General features: G+C 70.8%; 1 protein-coding gene across 2 annotated transcripts; it reads left to right on the forward strand.

Moving 5' to 3' along the window:
- Positions 1-985: 985 nt before the first annotated feature.
- Positions 986-16,722, forward strand: TSC22D3 (TSC22 domain family member 3). Of its 2 annotated transcripts, none has more exons than XM_075435778.1 (3): positions 986-1,402; positions 14,837-14,888; positions 15,457-16,722. In XM_075435778.1, the coding sequence occupies exons 1-3, from the start codon at positions 1,080-1,082 to the stop codon at positions 15,700-15,702; spliced, it is 621 nt and encodes a 206-aa protein (XP_075291893.1). In that variant the 5' UTR covers positions 986-1,079; the 3' UTR covers positions 15,703-16,722. The 2 variants fall into 2 exon arrangements, with proteins under 2 accessions (XP_075291893.1, XP_075291894.1); XM_075435779.1 differs by lacking the exon at positions 986-1,402 and adding an exon at positions 14,325-14,509.
- The last annotated feature ends 202 nt before the right edge of the window (positions 16,723-16,924 follow it).

Genomic DNA, 16,924 nt, shown 5'->3' on the forward strand with positions numbered 1-16,924 from the left:
CTGAGGGATCACCCAGCCGGCTCGGAGGGTTCGCTGACCGGTGGCGATGGCGGCCCAGCCCAGCTCCCACCCCGCACGCCGTCCGCCCTCGCTCACCCGGTTTCTGCCCGTGTCCCTGGCTGGGCCCTCGGTGCCCCCCGTCCCCCCTGGGGGTGTCGCAGCCCGGCCAGCCCCCCGTCTCTGCCGGGTTTGTCCCTGTCCCAGCACCACCAGGGCAGCCCAACACGCCCCAGCCGCTCCTCACCAGCCCACAGCGACCAGTGGTGCTCACGGGTGGGGGGACGCAGGGGTGCCGGGGGGTCACCTCGCCCCTCTGCAGAGCCCTCCTTCTCCCCGGGCGCAGCCGCAGAGCCCCCCCACACCACAGGCAGACCGAACCCTCTCCCACGCCCCTGCCCGCCCTGCCCCCCCCCCCCCCCCCCCCCCCCGCGCACATCCTCCACCCGCGCTCTTCGGTTCCGGGTTCCGCGGCTCCCACCCGCGGGGTGCTCCCGGGTGACCCCCGGATTTCCTGCCATCCCGGGGGCCTTTTATCCCCCTCCCCCCCTCCGGAGCCCCCCGGGCTGCAGCGTGCCCCGGCCCCAGCCTCGGGGGCTGGCGCTGCGGGGGTCTCCAGCCTCCCCCAGCCCGTCCGCCTCCAGCCGCAGCTCGGGAGTCCGCGCCCCCCCCCGACCCCCGCTGCCGAGGGGGGGGGGGGGGGCAGAAAGCACGGCGGGGTCCCACGCGTGGGGTGCGCCCGGCTGCCGGGGTCGGGGCGGGGGGCTGTGGGCGGTGCCGGCGGGGCGGGGGGCGGGGGCTCGGCGTCGCCATTACCAATCAGCGCGGCGGGGTGGGCGGGGCCGGCGGAGGGGGCGTGGCCGGGGGCGGGCGGTGGCCGGGCCGGCGGCGGGGCCGGGGCCGGGGCCGGGGCGGGCGGCGGAGCTGGGGACGGAGCCGGAGCCGGGGACGGAGCCGGGCCTGGGGCGGGCGGCGGGGCGCGGCGCTGGGCAGCCGGTCGCGTCCTGCCGCCGCTCGCCCTCCGCCGCCCCGGTCGCGGCCCCCGGTGTCGCCGCCGTGGCGAGGCGCGGGGGGGTCCCGGGATGTCCTCGTCGCCCGTGGAGGAGTGCCGGTCGCCCGTGGGGCTGGACTGCTGCAGCTGCTGCCTGGACCTGGCCAACCGCAGCGGGCTGGAGGAGGGGGCCGGCGGCGAGAACAACAACCCGGGCAGCCCCACCGTGAGCAGCTTCCGGCAGCTGCAGGAGCAGCTGGTCCGGCAGAACCTCAACACCGACAAGCTGAGCTCCATCATGCGCCAGGACTCGCTGGAGCCCGTCGTGCAGGACCCCTGCTACCTCTTCAACCAGGGCATCTGCAACAGGAACATCGACCAGACCCTGCTCTCCATCCTCCTGCTCTTCCACAGGTGGGTGCCGCCGCCGGCAGGGGCCGGGGGGCTGCCCGTGTGCTGGGAGCCCCCGCAGCCGGGGCCGGGGGGCTGCCCGTGTGCTGGGAGCCCCCAGAGCCGGGGCCGGGGGGCTGCCCGTGTGCTGGGAGCCCCCGCAGCCGGGGCCGGGGGGCTGCCCGTGTGCTGGGAGCCCCCGCAGCCGGGGCCGGGGGGCTGCCCGTGTGCTGGGAGCCCCCGCAGCCGGGGCCGGGGGGCTGCCCGTGTGCTGGGAGCCCCCGCAGCCGGGGCCGGGGGGCTGCCCGTGTGCTGGGAGCCCCCGCAGCTGGGGCCGGGGGGCTGCCCGTGTGCTGGGAGCCCCCAGAGCCAGGGCCGGGGGGCTGCCCGTGTGCTGGGAGCCCCCGCAGCCGGGGCCGGGGGGCTGCCCGTGTGCTGGGAGCCCCCGCAGCTGGGGCCGGGGGGCTGCCCGTGTGCTGGGAGCCCCCAGAGCCAGGGCCGGGGGGCTGCCCGTGTGCTGGGAGCCCCCAGAGCCGGGGCCGGGGGGCTGCCCGTGTGCTGGGAGCCCCCAGAGCCAGGGCCGGGGGGCTGCCTGTGTGCTGGGAGCCCCCGCAGCCGGGGCCGGGGGGCTGCCCGTGTGCTGGGAGCCCCCGCAGCCGGGGCCAGGGGGCTGTCCGCATGCTGGGAGCCAGCAGTGGGCAGTATGGGGGCAAGACGCGATGCCCGCAGCCCCCCGGGTGGCAGGGGCAGGGGGACCCGGTCACCCCAGGGCGCTGGGAGTTGCTCGGTGGGGAGAAGCGTGAGCAGCGTGGCAGGGAGCCTTGTCCGCCCGCCGCGGGGGTGCCAGCCTGGTCCTGGGGTGCGGGTCTGGGGGGCTCCGCCCCGCAACGGCCAGCAGTGCCCCTCGCTTGGTGCCCTGCGTCTGTCCCACAGTGACCACGGCCTTGGCCCCTGGACTCGGCGTTCATCTCCCTGGCTACCTCTAACCCAGGCAGATGTTGCCCGCAGGGGCATGGACGGTGCCCGGCGTCAAACAGGTGTCATCCTCGTAGTCGTGCGTGCCGAGGGGCAGCTTGTTACTTGGGAAGCTGCTGTGCTGCCGTGAAAGCCACCTTTGGAGTTAGTTACAAAGCGGGTGCGGAGCCCGAGCGCCCTGCTGCCAGGTCCTGCTCTTTCGGCAGCTTCCCTGTCTCGCCCCGGAGTAAACTGAGTGGAGACAGATTTGTCCTGGGTGGTATTTCCCGTCCCTGGAAAGTGGCTCTGCCCTCGCCGAGCTGCCGCCTCTCGGCTGGGAGCCGTTGGACGTGCTCGGGCCTGGTCCCATCCCCTTGCCAGAGGGCTGGGCTTCACGCTGCCAAGGCTGGGGACGGCGGGAGTGCGGGGTCCGTCCCTGCTCCGGCATTGCGTGCAGAGGAGACTGAACGGGGGTCCCCAGGGCTGCCACCCCGCGGGGTCTCCAGCCCTGGTAAGGGTGGGAGGGGACAGAGCTGTCTCGGGTCCCGCTCTGGCGCCTGGTGCTCTGCGACAGGGCTGGCCCTGGTGCCCGGCCGCCCTGGAGGGATGGCGGGGAGCAGCCGGTGCTGAGCGCTGGCAGGCCCAGGGCACTTCGGCTTGGCCTGGGCACAGCCGAGCTGGACCGCGGGGACTGCGAGGTTGTGGCACCCGGAGCTGCCTGTGGCTTCAGCAGGTGGGACACATCCTGCTCCCCCAGCCAAGGGGACGCGTGGCAGGATGGACAGGGCAGGCAGCGCCCTGGGGCTCGTTCCTCTGCCGTGGGGGGGGGGGGGTAGCGTGGAGGGGGCCGTGCAGCAGCGCCCACGAACCCGCAGACACCTCGCCGCCCACTCCCCTCCCCTCCCCGCACGCACGTGCACCTGCGGGTGCGCTCCTGGGCTGCGCGCGGGCGTGCAAGCCACCGTTCGCCCGCCTCGCCCGGCGCGTGGAGGCGGGTGGGCTCACGCGTGGCTGCCCCATGCGTGCGAGCCGCCCGGGCGGCGGGTGCACGCCTCCTTGCCCCCACCAGCGTCTCATGCCGAGCTGGGTGCTCCCTCCGAGCCGTCCTCGGCCGACACGCTCCCCCTGCACTTACATAACGACGAGCTGCCCGCTCAGGTGGGAAAGGAGGAGCTGGGACGCCCGCCAAGGCACCCGGCACCCGGCATGGCGAGCGGAGAACCCACCCAGCCGGGAGCGGGACGGCAGCGAGAGGTTGCCCTTCGCTCCGGGAGGCTGCCGCCGGTTGTCGTCGCGGGTGGAGAGGGGACAGGAGATGCCATCCCAGGCGCGGGCTGCGGGGGCTGGGTGTCGGAGCCAGGCATCCGGGCTGCTCGCCTGGGCAAGGTGGTGACAGTGCCCATGGGCGAGAGGTGGTGTGAGCAGAGCTTTCCAACTAGTCCCTGCTGGGGCAGGACCCACGGGGCTCCCGGCAAGCGTCGGTCCGCCCTGCTGAGGTAGGGAGCAAGCGGAGGTGCCAGGATACCGGCGCTTCTCCCGGTCTGTGCCCCTTGCTGCGGCGCCCAAGCCTGTCCCTCATGCCTTGGCGTGTGTTGTGTCCCGAGAGGCTGCAGGTGTTCCCTTTTCTGTGGCTGTGCCACAGTGTTGTGGTGTCCCTCCACGGCAGCCTGCTTCCAGGCACCCTTCTGCCAGCCTGGTCTGGGGACGGCTCGGGTGATCGCCCCTCGCTGCTGGGGGGCACGGCCCCCGGCGCTGGAGGCGGGTCTGCCCACACCTGGGTTTGCTGTTGTTTTGCTCCAGCCTGAACTTTCTCCTGCTGGGGCATGAGCCAAGATACCCAAGAGGTGATAGCATACGAAGCAGGGGATTGTGGGTGCCAGAGGAACACCCCGATAACCGGCCTGATAAGGGCACCCTTGCTGCTGGCACCGGGGAACCCGAGCAGGTTTGTGCCCCGTGTTTTAGATGATGTGCCGCTGCACCGGCACAGGAGGACGGGGAGGTCACGTGGATGCCCACGCTCGTGCGTGGCCGAGGTCCAGCGCGGCATGGGAGGACCAAGCAGCCGCATCTGTCCGAGTCTGGCTCTGGGGCTGCTGGAGACACTTCAGCCCACGCTGGATCAAGTCCTGGGCTCTGCAGGTCAGGGTCGGATGAGTGCTGGGCATCTCGGACAACCTACATTCAGCATTCCCAGCATGTCTCTGGGGGTTGTCCCCCAGCTGGGTGGTCCCTGCCAGGCTCTCCATGCTCTTTGCTCGCTGCAGGGATGCTATGGGGGATGCACAAGGTAGCGATGCTCTGGACCATTGCCTACAGGGCTGACGTTCCTGTGGGAAACCCTCCTGCTCGGGGAGCACGTGGGATCCTGTTCAAAAAGGGCTTTTCCTCTCCGCGTCCTCACATGGGGCATCATGAACTGCTCTTCAGGGAGACCTGGGCAGTGCCAAGGGGCCAAGCTCACACAAAAACACCGGGTAGAGGGAAGCCAGCTGCCGCCATACTGGCACATCTCGCCCCTGCAGATGCCAGTCTCCACCATCCCTCCGCAATGCCGGTGTTACCCTGAGATTGCTCATCCAAGACCCAGGCACGAGCTCGACCCAGCGTGGGCCGGGTGGAGCAGCCCCGTGACCGCGTGGCACCTTTCCCGGGGCTGGGGGGCCGGGGGTACCCGGCGGTGTGGGCGGGGGTCACGCTGCGGGGGGTGGCAGCACCCTCCCGGGTGCGTGCTGGCGTGTGATTGAAGCAGGGCCACGCCTGGCGCGGGGTGGGGAGAGGAGGTTTGTGCCAACCTGCTCGCCCACGTCGAGCAGCCCGTGCCAGCTCCGCTGCCCAGCCTGCCCTGGGTACGATCTGCCAGCCGGTGCCCCGTCCCGCGCCGGGCAGCGAGGGGACACCTCCGCCCAGTCGGACCCTCTCCGGCACGGCAGGACCTGCTCCCCACCAACAGGGTGGGCGATGACCCACCCTTTGGTCTGAGCCGTGGAGGGAGCAGGTCCCAGGCAAGCCAGGGGAGCTGCAGGGAGGCAGAGGAGGGCTGCGCTGCGCCGGGAGGCTGGGCGAAGCGTGGGTCGGGGTGGGAGGCGGTGGGCAGCACCGCCTTTCCCACCGTAAGGCCAGGCCGGCAAGCCCAGGCAGGGGTGCCAGGGTGGCATCTGTGGCACGGCACCATTTGTTCCCGTCCGTTGGGTGTCACTTTGCAGCGGCGATGCCGGAGGCGGCGATGGAGCCAGGACGTAAAGGGCATCGTGGGGCGGCAGGGCCGGGGAGCGCATTCCTGCCGGCCGAGTGGGCTGGAGCAACAAGGAGGCATTGACGGGGAGAGGGGCCGCGGGGAGCACGGGTGAGCGTGAGAGAGGTGTGGGTGTGAGACCGGAGGGCCGGCCGCTCTGCCCCTCGCCCCGCGTGGGGGCTGCCAGAGCCCCCCTACCCACTCGGGACCTGCGTGCCGGGCGTTTGCTTGCTTCGCTCTCGTGGGACGGAGCTGCACGTGGCCCGACCTGTGCCTCACGGTGTGGCTGGCCGAGCCCTGCAGACCCCGAGACACTGGGGACCTTCCCCTGCAGCAGCAGGAGCCCTGGCTCCGGGGAGCAGCTGGCCTCGGCGTGCCCACGTCCTCCCACCGCCTGCGTGACGCCGGGCAGCCAGTCCGCTGTGCCCGCCTTGGCTCCCATCACGGGCATCCTGCCACGCCGGGACCCCCGCCCCGCCACCCAGAAGACTTCGGGGCCATGTCACCACAGGCCAGGCTTGCAGGGGCTCCTGGCCGGGGACGCCCAGCAGCACCGGGCCCGGCACAGCTTGGCAGGGCTGGCAGCGGCACGAGCCGCACCGTACACCATGCCCATCCCTGCCCGCTTCTGCAAGACCCTGCTCCCTCCAGCAAGGAGATTCCCCAGTGTGCCCTGGAGCACGGGAGGGTCCTGCTCAGCACCTCCAGCCCCTCGAGGTGAAACCATTCACCCTTGGCCACTTGGCTATGGCCAAGGGGACCTGGCGTAGCTGCGCGGAAGCCTAGTGATGCCAGCGCCTGTCAGCTCAGCCTCCTGCAGATGCTCAGCGCGGAGGCAGGGTGCAGATGTCCCATGGGTCCCACCGGCAGGCAGGGACGGGCAGCGCGGCCCCATGGGCAAAATTCTGGCCAGGATTTACTTCAAGCTTTGAACTTTCGTGGAGGAAGAGGTTGGAGCTGGAGCAGGCTGCAGGGGCCTGCCCTGGTCGCAGCATCATGCCCCCCCCATTCCAACATCGTGCTCCCCCCTTCCATGGGGACACGCGGCCCGACCCTGGAGGGGTGCAGGGCACTTGTCGCAGAGCCTGGCAGCAGCGTGTGCGCACGGGGGCTGTGACCGCGGCGTGTGTGTGCGCATCGTAAGGTGGCTGCCAAGGGAGAGAGGGTCCAGGCAGACCCTGCCCTAGGGCAGCGACTGAGACCCCGTTTGCAGAGGGCACCCCGGGGTGTGTGGCCGGGGGGCGAGGGCTGGAGGCACATGAAGGGCTGCAGCCTGTCTCGAAGCCGTGATTTGCCGGTGAGCTCCGAGCTATATTTATCCAGGTGCCGCACATTGCTGGCTTCAGGACAGGAGTTCGTCATCCTCTGTCTGTGTGACATGTGTCTCCTTAGTGACATACGTCTCCTTAGAGATATATGTATATTCGAGGGGCTTCTGCTGCAGCGTGACTCTGGTGGCAGAGCAGAAGCCTTGGGCCCCCCCCTGCCCTGCAGACCCCCTGGCCCCAGCATTGGGGTGTGATCCCGTCCTCGCCACCCGCTGCCTGCGACTCCCCCGGGGATGGCAGCCCTGCCTGGGCAGCCAGCGTGGTGCCTGATGCCACGGGGCAGGGCAGGGCAGGACATCCCCACCGCCTCGAGTGGAACCGTCCCAGTGACCCCCCCCACGGCGTGGAGCAGGACTGCGTGGGGCGGTTTGGAGGCAGGGGACAGTCTCAGGTTGTCCCCAAGGGTCCCCACGAGCCAGGTGACGGCTGGCAGCTGAGGCTGGGCACACAGAGAGCCCCGGCAGCGCCGCAGGTACCGTCCCGCCGGCAGCTTATTATCTTTCATGTTGTTATTGTTCTGAAATGTCAGCAAGGGGATGGCTTCAGCGAAGCGTCCCCGGCTCGAAATGCCCGGGATTCTTCGCAAAGGCCAGGCGGGTTATTAATAACCGGCTCCGCTGAAACTGCGCAGCCCCGGCGCGCGTCCTCGCCTGACCTGCTGCGGGGCGGCCGGCTCGCGCGCCCGCGGGGCTCAGCTCCTCTCCCGCTCCCCACCGCACCGGGCTGCGTCTGGTCGGCCCCGGGGAAGGGGCGGTGGGGGGCTGCCGGGGCTCCCCCCGAGCATCCCCATCGGGCCGGGAGGAGAGCACGAAGCTCAGGCACTTGTACGGGGGGAAGGTGAAGGGTTCGGGGGTTTCCTTGAACGTGGGTTGGTCCGGGCTGGAGGAGCGGCTGCTGGTTGTGCCGGGTGCCCACGCGCTGCTCTCCCGCAGCTTCCCCGTCTCTGTCCTCTCATTACATAACGAGCTGCCTTCCAATTAGCGAGCCAGGCACTCCCGCACGCCGCAGGGCAGCGGCTGCCAGCGCAGAGCATGGCTCCGGAGCGCCCGCTCCTGCCTCCAAAGTGGCCTGGGGCTTCTTTCGGCGGATGCTGGAGGCCCTGCCTCGGGATTCCTCTCTCGGGCTGGGGATCTCCGGAAAAGCCAGCTGTGTGCTGGTGAGGGGAGGGCAGCCCCCCGCCCAGCAGCCCCCCACCCGCCGCAGGCCCTGGGGGTCGAGGGCACCGTGTGGCCCCAGGGCGGTGGGGGATCCCTACAGCATCGCAGCCACCTCGGCTCTGTCCCCGGTTCCCCAAAGCTGGACTGGAGAAGGGCAGCCAGGATCTGGGGGTGATCCCGCCAGGACTGTCCGAGGTGACACAGTGGGCTACGAAACGAGGACAGCCCTGAAGTCACAGCCTGGGCTGCCAGGCTGCGGGGCAGGGGTGGCTGACCAAGGGCGGTGATAACATCATGGAGCTTGGCTATGGGACTCCACCCCGCAGGGCCCGTGGGTGTGAAGTGCTTGCTCTGCGGACAGATTTGTGGATGAAAACCGCTGAGGGTTCAGTCTGCCCATCCTCCCTGGTGCTGGGCACCCATGGCAGGCAGGGAGTGTGGCCGGGGCTGGCCGTGCTCCCCCCGCCGCAGCCAGGCACCATGCTCAGGGGAATGCCACGGGGGTTTTTGCTGGGCTGTGCCACACCTGACACCTTCCCCGCTGGCGTGCTGCGGCTGCGGGACCCTGCCCGGGCCCGGGGCAAGCAGGGGTGCGAGATCTGCTGCGTGGCCACTGGCACGGTGCCCGCTGGGGGGGCCCGAGCTGCGCAGGCAGCGCCGTGGGGCCGGTGTCGACAAACGCAGGCGAGGCAGGAGGCTGGGCTGCGTGGTCCGGGGCTGGTAATAAGCAGATCAGCCCTTTTTCCTCTTCCCCTCCTACCCCAGCACGCCTGGGGAAGCCGTGGCGTCGGGGGCTTCCTACGTACGGCATCGTGGGGAGGGCTGTGCCAGAGCAGGGTCGTCTCTGACCTCCCCTCTTCGCACCGCTGCTGGGGGGAGCTGCTGCTGGGGTGCGCTGGGTGGGGGGCGCGGGAGGAAGAAGGGGGGGCCGGTGGCAAAGTTAGAGAAAGAAAAATTGCAGCTCTCAGCAGGCCGGCTCCGGGGTGTGCACTCGCACGCCAGAAAACACAGAACTGGGAGTACAGCCAAGTACCTTTATCAGAGGAAGCAGGCAGCCCCGCAGCTGGACGTGGAGCCTGCCAGGGCTCCCTGCTCCCGCCCCACGCCGCCTCCAGCCCCACAGGTCGGGGGACCCCCCGTGCCGACGTCCCGGCCCGTGCCCCGCTGCCCGGCGTGGGCTTAGCCGTGTCCCCTGCCCACGGCACCCGGCGTTCCACGCATCCCCACCGCCCGCGGGAGCTGGCTCAGCCTCCATCGATGGGGAGGGCAGGGGGGGCAGGCTCCCCATCGGCCTTCCCCAGCTGTGAACCCTCCCCGGGCTTCCCCCGGGCTGCAAAGACTGTGGCCACCCTGCGCAGCCCTCCCTGCTGCTCTGGTGTCCCCCAGCCCTGGGACTGGGACCAGCCCTGGCAAGGCCAGCGGCACGGGCTCTGCCCCAGGAGGGGCTGCCCTCTGCTCTGGAGCAGCGCGTGCCCCGGGCTGCGGGGTTTGTGAGCCCTCCGAGGCTCTGGTGGGCACGCACCAGGTTCCCGTGTCATGGGGCTGCGTGGGGCTGCCGCAAGTCCCGGGCAGCGCCAAGTCTGCGGTAAACAGCTCGACCAGGACATCTCCGGGATGAGGGAACCAGGAGCTGGGCAGCTGCTGTGCACCGGCTGATCTGGCCCCGCAGCCCCTCGGCAGCGCTGGGACGGGGCCCGCTGCGTGGGACACGGGTGACACGGCTGCCTGCTTGCCCCTGGGCAGCCCCCCGGCATCACCTCTCCCTCCCCAGCGTCTGGACAGGGCTGCGGGGCCAGAGCGGGGGCTCCACAGACCTGCCCCACACCCAGCCCTTCCCACCATGGGCTCCCACAAGCCCCAGCCGTCACCGGTGTCCCCGGCCGTCCCTCCTGCAGCTCCTGCAGGGCACGGCTGGCCCTGGCCCTGGCATCCCCCGTCCCCTGGGCCGGCACAGCCGCGGCTGAGGGATTTCAGGCTGTGACAGGCAGAGTTTTCTTAGCTGTGCGTTTGCAGGCAGTGGCTTTTCCTCTCCCCCTCTGCCCTGACCCTTGGAGCTGGAGATCTGCCTTCACAGAGCAGCCTGGGCAGCTTTGGCTCTGCGCCTTTCCCGTGCTGCTTTCCAGTGTCTCTGAGGCCAGGCAATAAACATTTCCCACGCCTCGGACCCTCTGAAGGGCCTTCCTCCCATTGAACTGAGTCCTTGGGAGAGAGCGAGCCAGGGACGCTGCCACGGAGCTGGGGGAGAGCAGAGGCCGAGGAGCCAGGACTGCTCCCGCAGCACTGGCCGTTCCTGCAGCTCCCACCAGCAGCTGACGGGGCGAGGACATCCTTCGGACGGGCCTGGCACGGGCTCGACGCTCGAGGCTCAGCGCGACAGCGCGTCTTGTCCCTGGGGCCGTGGGGACGGGGCCGTGTCCCCTGACCCGCAGCGCAGGCGTGGGGTGGCGAGAGGCGATCCCCTCACCCCGCTCCCCGTCACCCCTAGCTCCAGCCAGGCTTAGCCCAGCCGCCTCCATGGCTCCGCGTCCCCTGGCAGGGCAGGGGGTGGTCGCTGGATGTCAGTGGGTGACTGGGGCTGGCATCCCGGGGCTGGGGTGCAGGCTGCGTGGGGGCTGGCCGAGGGGCTGCAGCAGCTTTGGGGTGTCCCGCAGGGCCATTGCTGGGGGTGACACAGTGAGTGGCTGGTGTCACCGCCTCTCCTAGCTGCTCGATGACAGCCATGGGATTTTTTTTCCCCTAGAGAGCGCAGCAATTAGTGTCACAATTACCCTGTATCGCGGCTGCTGTTATTGTTCCCAAAATAACCGCAAGCACGAGCCAGGGCCCTGCCTGATGAACCTCCCGTAGCTGCACACACGAGCCGAGAGCTGCCGTGCCGCTGCCCCGGGGATGCAGCTCGCACCGCCGGACCCCCTCGCCCAGCCTGCTCCAAGGCGCCCATCACCACGGCCTCTGGTGTCGCAGGGCGGCGGCGGCGAGTCTGTGGCTACCCAGAGCAAGGAGGGACCTTGCCCACCCTGCTCTGCTGCTGCTAGGCCCCCGAGGAGCAGGCGGAGGCGGTGGGAGAGGAAGCGAATCCCAGCAGCCCGGCTGGAGTGGGGCCAGCAGCCCGGCCAGGCCGTCTGCCGCAGCCACGGGGGGCTGGGAAACGCCCCCCCCCGCCACTCCGGGCGCAGCTGGAGCCCCACGCGGGGCTCTGCTGCTGTGGGAGGCCGTTGGGCATCCCGCAGCGGCTCCCGTGCGGATCCCCGGGCAGAGCCGAGCACAAACCGGGAGGTCCGGCAGACAGCTGTGAGCTGCTGCTCCCACCCCGGAGATGCCAGCTGGGCTGCCCCGGGGGTTGGGGGTCCGAGCCCCCGCGCTGCCGGCGCCGCGTGTGCGCGCACGGGGTGTGCGTCTGCGTCAGCTGTGAGTCCGGGCGACGCTGCGGGGAGCAATCTGCAGTGCACGCGCGGGGCGTGCGTGTGCGTGTGCGCGCGGGACTTGCACGCGTGTGAGTGCAGGGGTTGCACGGTGTGCCCGTGTTTGCGTGTGCACCCGGGGGACAGACCAGGGGCGTCTGCAGCAGAAGCTGCGGCCCCTGAGCGGGCGTCGGGGCGAGGGGCTGCGGGGGGGTGGGCTGCACCCCGGCTGAGGCTGTGCCGGCGGGGGAGGCAGCCCCCTGCCCAGCATGGCCAGCCCCCGGCCGCGCGGGCTGCCTTTGGATTCCTTATTAATTGCGTGCCGGGGAGGAAGGAGGAAGCAGAACCCTCTGCGCCCCATCCCTCAGCAGCGTCCCTCCCCCCCGGGGGTCTCACAGAGGAGGGCAGCATCCCTCCCGGCCTCACAGCCGGGGAGCCCGCGCCCTAGCGGTGGTGGTCCTGGTCAGGGCTGTGCAGGGCTGGGAAGGACCCCAGGAGGGGCAGCAGGGAAGTCAGCGACTTTCGTTGATTTTTGCGATAGTCCCAGCTCCATGGGAAAAATATTGGAGGTGGCAGAGCTGAAGCGATTTCCTCCCAAAGCGCTACGCTGCTGCGCTTCCCTGCTTCCCTCCGGCAGCCGCGGGCATCGCCGGCTTCTCCCCAGCCCTCGGTACTCGAGTGCTGGGTCGTGAGGGGGCTGGGCAGGGCCCCAGGACCCCACAGCCGTGGGGCGAGAGCCGCGAGCCAGGCTCTGGTGGGTCCGTCCTGGAGCCCTTGGTCCCTGGCACGAATGGTTTGGGGCTTTCCTTTGGGAAGGGGCTGGGCCAGATCTGGGGGTCCCGTAGCGCGGGAGGTGGGGAGACCGAGGCACGGCTGCCTGGGCTGGGGGCAGGCTGGGGTCTGCCCACCCCTTCTCCCTGCCGCAGCCCACCTCTCCGCAGCAGACAGACGGTGGCACAACCGGTGACGCGCCCGAATGAGGGAGAGAAAACGCCTCTCCCTTCTCCCCTGCCCTCCCGACAGTGCCGGGCACCTTCCCTGAGCTCCGGTGGGCAACGGGGCCACGGGACCCTCGGTGTGGGTGGCCCGGGCCTGCCGTGGCCGAGGGGACAGTGCTGCGCCCCGTGTCCAGCCGAGGGGACAGCGCTGCGCCCCGCGTCGCAGGGGCCGCCCCGGGCATGGCACACAGAGCCCCTTTCATCTGCCCGCGGAGGGGGCAGCGGCCGCTGCCCGCCCGGCACCCGCGCTGCTCGGGGCGGCTCGCTGCCCGCCGGGCCCTGAAAGGGCCGATTGAGCGTGGCTGAGGTCATCTGCCCGGCGTGTTTACCCCGCGCCCCGGCGGCACCCGGGCTGTCCCTGCCAGCCGGCGCGGGGGACGGGCTGCGGGCAGAGCGGGCACCGCTGCGGGGCGGGGGGCTGCCGGTGGCGAGCAGCGGGGCTGGCGAGGGGCGGCAGGCGGCGGCATGGCCTTCCCGCCGCCGTACTCCCCGAGCCTCTTCAGGAGGAAGGACTGGTGAGTGCGGCCTGGCCGCGGGCGAGGCGGGGGGACACGCACTGGCCCGGGGGCTGGGGGGGACGAGCCCCTGCCCGGCTGCACGGACCCGGCTGTGCTGGCGCAGGCAGTGGGCACCAGTGCCCCGCGGGCGGAGGGACGAGGGGGTCCCACGCCGGCCCCTGGGGAGAAGCAGCACCCTCCGGCGCGCCGGGGAGGAGGAGACCCCTGCTCGCACCCCCGCGTCAGGCCTGGGTGTCCCGCGGCACCCCGCGTGCCCGGCCGTGGCTCGCGGGCAGCAGCGTCCCACGCAGCGCGCCCGGGTCCCTCCCCGCTGGGGACACCGCGGGAGGCGGGGGGGGGGGTTCTGGGGGGCCGGCTGGCAGGGCCTCGCCCGCAGCAGCAGCCGCCACGCTGCGCCGTGCCTCAGTTTCCCCTCCGGGTGGGGAGCTGCCCCCCGCCCACCCCTCGGCCCTCCCCGGGGAAGGGGCAGCGCAGTTGCCGGACCCGGCCGCGGGGCGGCGGCCCCCGCCGCAGCGTTGCGCAAGGCCGGGCGGTGCGGGCGGTGCGGGCGGGCGGGCGGCGGGGCCGGTCTGCAGCCGGCGGTGGTTCGAGTTCTGCCGTTGTGCCGCCGGTGGTGGTTGTTTTCCTGCCGTTCTGCCGCCGGCCGTGGTTGTTTTCCTGTCGTGCCCCCGGCGGTGCTTCCCGCCCCGCGGTGTTTCGCAGCCCGGCTCTGTTTTGCGCCCCGGGCCTTCTCGGGCCCGGCCGCGCTGTTTCCCCGCGCCTGTTTCCCTGTCCCGCTCCCGGCGCTGCTCTGCACGCCCCTGGCCCCCCCCGCGCTTCCGCCCGCCTGCCCGCAGCCGCCGCGGGTCCTGCCGTGCGGGGTCCTGCTTTGCGGGGTTCTGCCGTGCGGAGTTCTGCCGTGCAGGCTCTGCTGTGCGGGGTTCTGCTGTGCGGGGTCCTGCCCTGCGGGTTCTCCCGTGCGGGTTCTGCCGTGCGGGGTCCTGCGGGCGTGCGGACCCCCAGCGCGAAGCGGGTTTCCTCCGGGGCGCAGTACCGGGGCGCAGTACCGGGGCGCACCGCCAGGGGAAGGGGTGCAATACCGGGCTGCAGGGGTGCAGTACCGGGGTGCAGTGCCGGGGTACCGGGGTGCAGCACCGGGGCGCAGTACCGGGGCGCACCGCCAGGGGCAGGGGTGCAATACCGGGCTGCAGGGGTGCAGTACCGGGGCGCAGTACCGGGGCGCAGGGCTGCAGTACCCGGTGCAGTACCGGGGCGCACCGCCAGGGGCAGGGCTGCAGCGCCGGGGGCCGGGGAGGGGGCGGTCCCGGCCGCGCTGGCCCCGCCCGGGGGCGGCCGCCGCCGGTATAAGGGGGGCGGCGGGGAGGGGCCGCCGCAGTGCGCCTGGTCCTGCCCTGTCTGCTCTGTCGGTGTCCGCAGCCATGAGCACCGGTGTGTACCAGTCCCCCATGGAGGTGGCTGTCTACCAGCTCCACAACTTCTCCATCTCGTTTTTCTCCTCCCTGCTCGGGGGGGACGTGGTCTCCGTGAAGCTCGACAACAGGTACGGGCAGCCCCGGTACCGGCCCCGGTCCTCCCCCGCCGTTTTCCTCGCGGGCTGGCGCGTTGCTCCGGGCGGCGGGGACCCCTCGGTGCCCCGGCTGCAGGGGGGGTCCGGCTGCGGTGCTGCTCGCAGGGCCCCGGTGCGTGGATCTCCAGTGGAGTGGGAAGTGCTGCAGCCCGGGGGGGTCCCGCGGTGCGTGGATCCCCAGTGAAGGGGGAGTCCCGGTGCATTGCAGTGTGGGTGGGGGTCCTGCGGTGCGTGGACCCCCAGGGAAGGGGGGTGCTCAGGGGCTCGCTGCTGACTCCCTGCCTCTCTGCTCTCTTCCAGTGCCTCAGGAGCCAGCGTGGTGGCCATCGACAACAAGATCGAGCAGGCAATGGTGAGCTGCCGCGCCGCTCCCCCCATGCTCCGTGACCCCCACCCCGGGTGTGCTTGCCTGGGGGGCTCCCCACTCGCCGGGTGGGTGCTTGGCCTGGAGGGGTGGTCCCCACCGCCCAGCCTGTTGCTGGGCAGAGCAGCTCCTTTGTCTGCCCGCTGCAGCTGGCTGAGCTCATTGGCTCCGGCCGCGCCGCAGTGCGCAGGGAGCCCGCCGAGGGGGGGCCTGGGAAGGACCCTCCGGGGATGTGGGGGGCCAAGCTAGGTCCCAGGGGTGACAGGGAACCCCGGGAGGGGAGGTGGAGCTGGAGAGTGCCTCCGGAGGCAGCGAGGTCTGGGGGATGGGGGACCCGAGGGATTCTGTGTGTGCTGGCCTGGGTGGGCTGCACTGTGGGAGCCCTGAGCCCTGGCCGGGGTGCCGAGGGTGGGGTGGGGAGAGATGGGGACAGCCTTTGGGACAAGCCTTGGCAGCACTTGGCAAGTGACTGGGGGCAGAGCTTTGCGAGGCAGGGTGAGAGCAACCCCCGGGTCGTAACCGTCCAGTGATCGGTCTCTTTGATGGCCTTTTGCAGGATCTTGTGAAAAATCACCTGATGTATGCGGTGCGGGAGGAGGTGGAGGTCCTGAAAGAGCAAATCAAAGAACTGTTGGAGAAAAACTCCCAGCTGGAGCGTGAAAACAGCCTCCTGAAGACCCTCGCCAGCCCCGAGCAGCTGGAGAAGTTCCAGTCCCGGCTCCCCGCGGAGGTCCTGTGCCCGGAGGAGCAGAGCCCCGGGGCGGCTGCCCCGGCCCAGCACGCCGGGGGCTCTGCGGTGTAAGGTGGCTCTGTCCTCGGGGTGGGCAGAGCCACAGAACTCTTTCCGCATAATCTCCTGCAAAATCGTTTCCACCTTCATCTCACACGAAGGACTGCCAGACCCCGGCGCTGAGCCGTGCCCCCCTGGGCGGCCCTGGCCGGCCAGCAGCCGTCTCCTGCACAAGGATGCTCTTCTGCGAGGGAGACGCGGGCAGCTGACCCCTCCCCATCCAACCGCCTGCTGCGTGCCGGGAGGAAACCTGCCCGTCCCGGGCTCCGCTGCAGCCCGGGCCTCTGCGACACCCGGGCAGCACCTCGGCGCTTTGATGGGAATGCACGGTTGGAAGGAGCGCACGCCGAGCCCTGTGCCTTTGCTGCACTGTGCAGGGGGGGTGTCTGTTCTGGCAAAGCCTGACGTTGGAGGAAGACCGCTGTTTAGTGAGCGATGCAGATTTGTCCCGCTAGCCACCCAGGAGCGTGCTGGAAGCCCAGCCTGACTCTGAGCAGCACCGTCGGTGGCAGTTGCGGCGTAGTGCATGGCTGTACGCACATCAGTGTGGGGATTACAAGGAAAAAAAGCTTGTGTTATTAGTTTGGGCATCTTCTGTAGCCGCGTCTATGTATAAACACGTGCATGAGCAGTGCCCACAAGGCTGCGGGGTGCCCTGCTCTGGGCCAGCCGTGCCCATCTCTGTGCAGCTGGGGCATTCGAGGCAAGGCTGGAATGGTGAGCGGCTGTGACTGGGTGGCCAGCGCCGTGAGCGGCACGGAGGAGGGGATGGATTCACCCCTCTGGGACATCCGCCGTGGCAGAGCCGTGCGGCAGCGCTGGGAGGATTGGGACTGACCCCTGGGCAGAGCCATGACAGGGGCTGTGCTCCAGCCCGCTGGGTTGGGGGGGGCCGGCCCCTGCTGCTGGGCTCCCCACCTTCCCTGGCCAGCGCTCTGGGAAGTGACGGGACGTCCCTTTTGACGTCGGAAGCGGTGACACAGTTGTGTAAATCTAGGTAGAAATGGCAATAAACTTTACTTTTTATATAAACATGTGCCCCAAGCTGTGTGACTGCGGCTGGGAAGAGGGAGGTGTTCGGGGCAGCAGCGCGGGTGACTGGGGCAGGGGCTGGGGCTTGCTGGGATGGGACTGGTAAGGATAGTGAGCTGGTGCTACTCCCCAGCTGGGAAACCCTGGCAGCTCCCCACCTTAGGGGGGAGGTCAGTCCCCCCTAAACACCCTGGCTGAGCCA

Source organism: Opisthocomus hoazin, chromosome 14, assembly GCF_030867145.1.
Source record: "Opisthocomus hoazin isolate bOpiHoa1 chromosome 14, bOpiHoa1.hap1, whole genome shotgun sequence".
In the NCBI taxonomy this organism is placed as follows: domain Eukaryota; kingdom Metazoa; phylum Chordata; class Aves; order Opisthocomiformes; family Opisthocomidae; genus Opisthocomus; species Opisthocomus hoazin.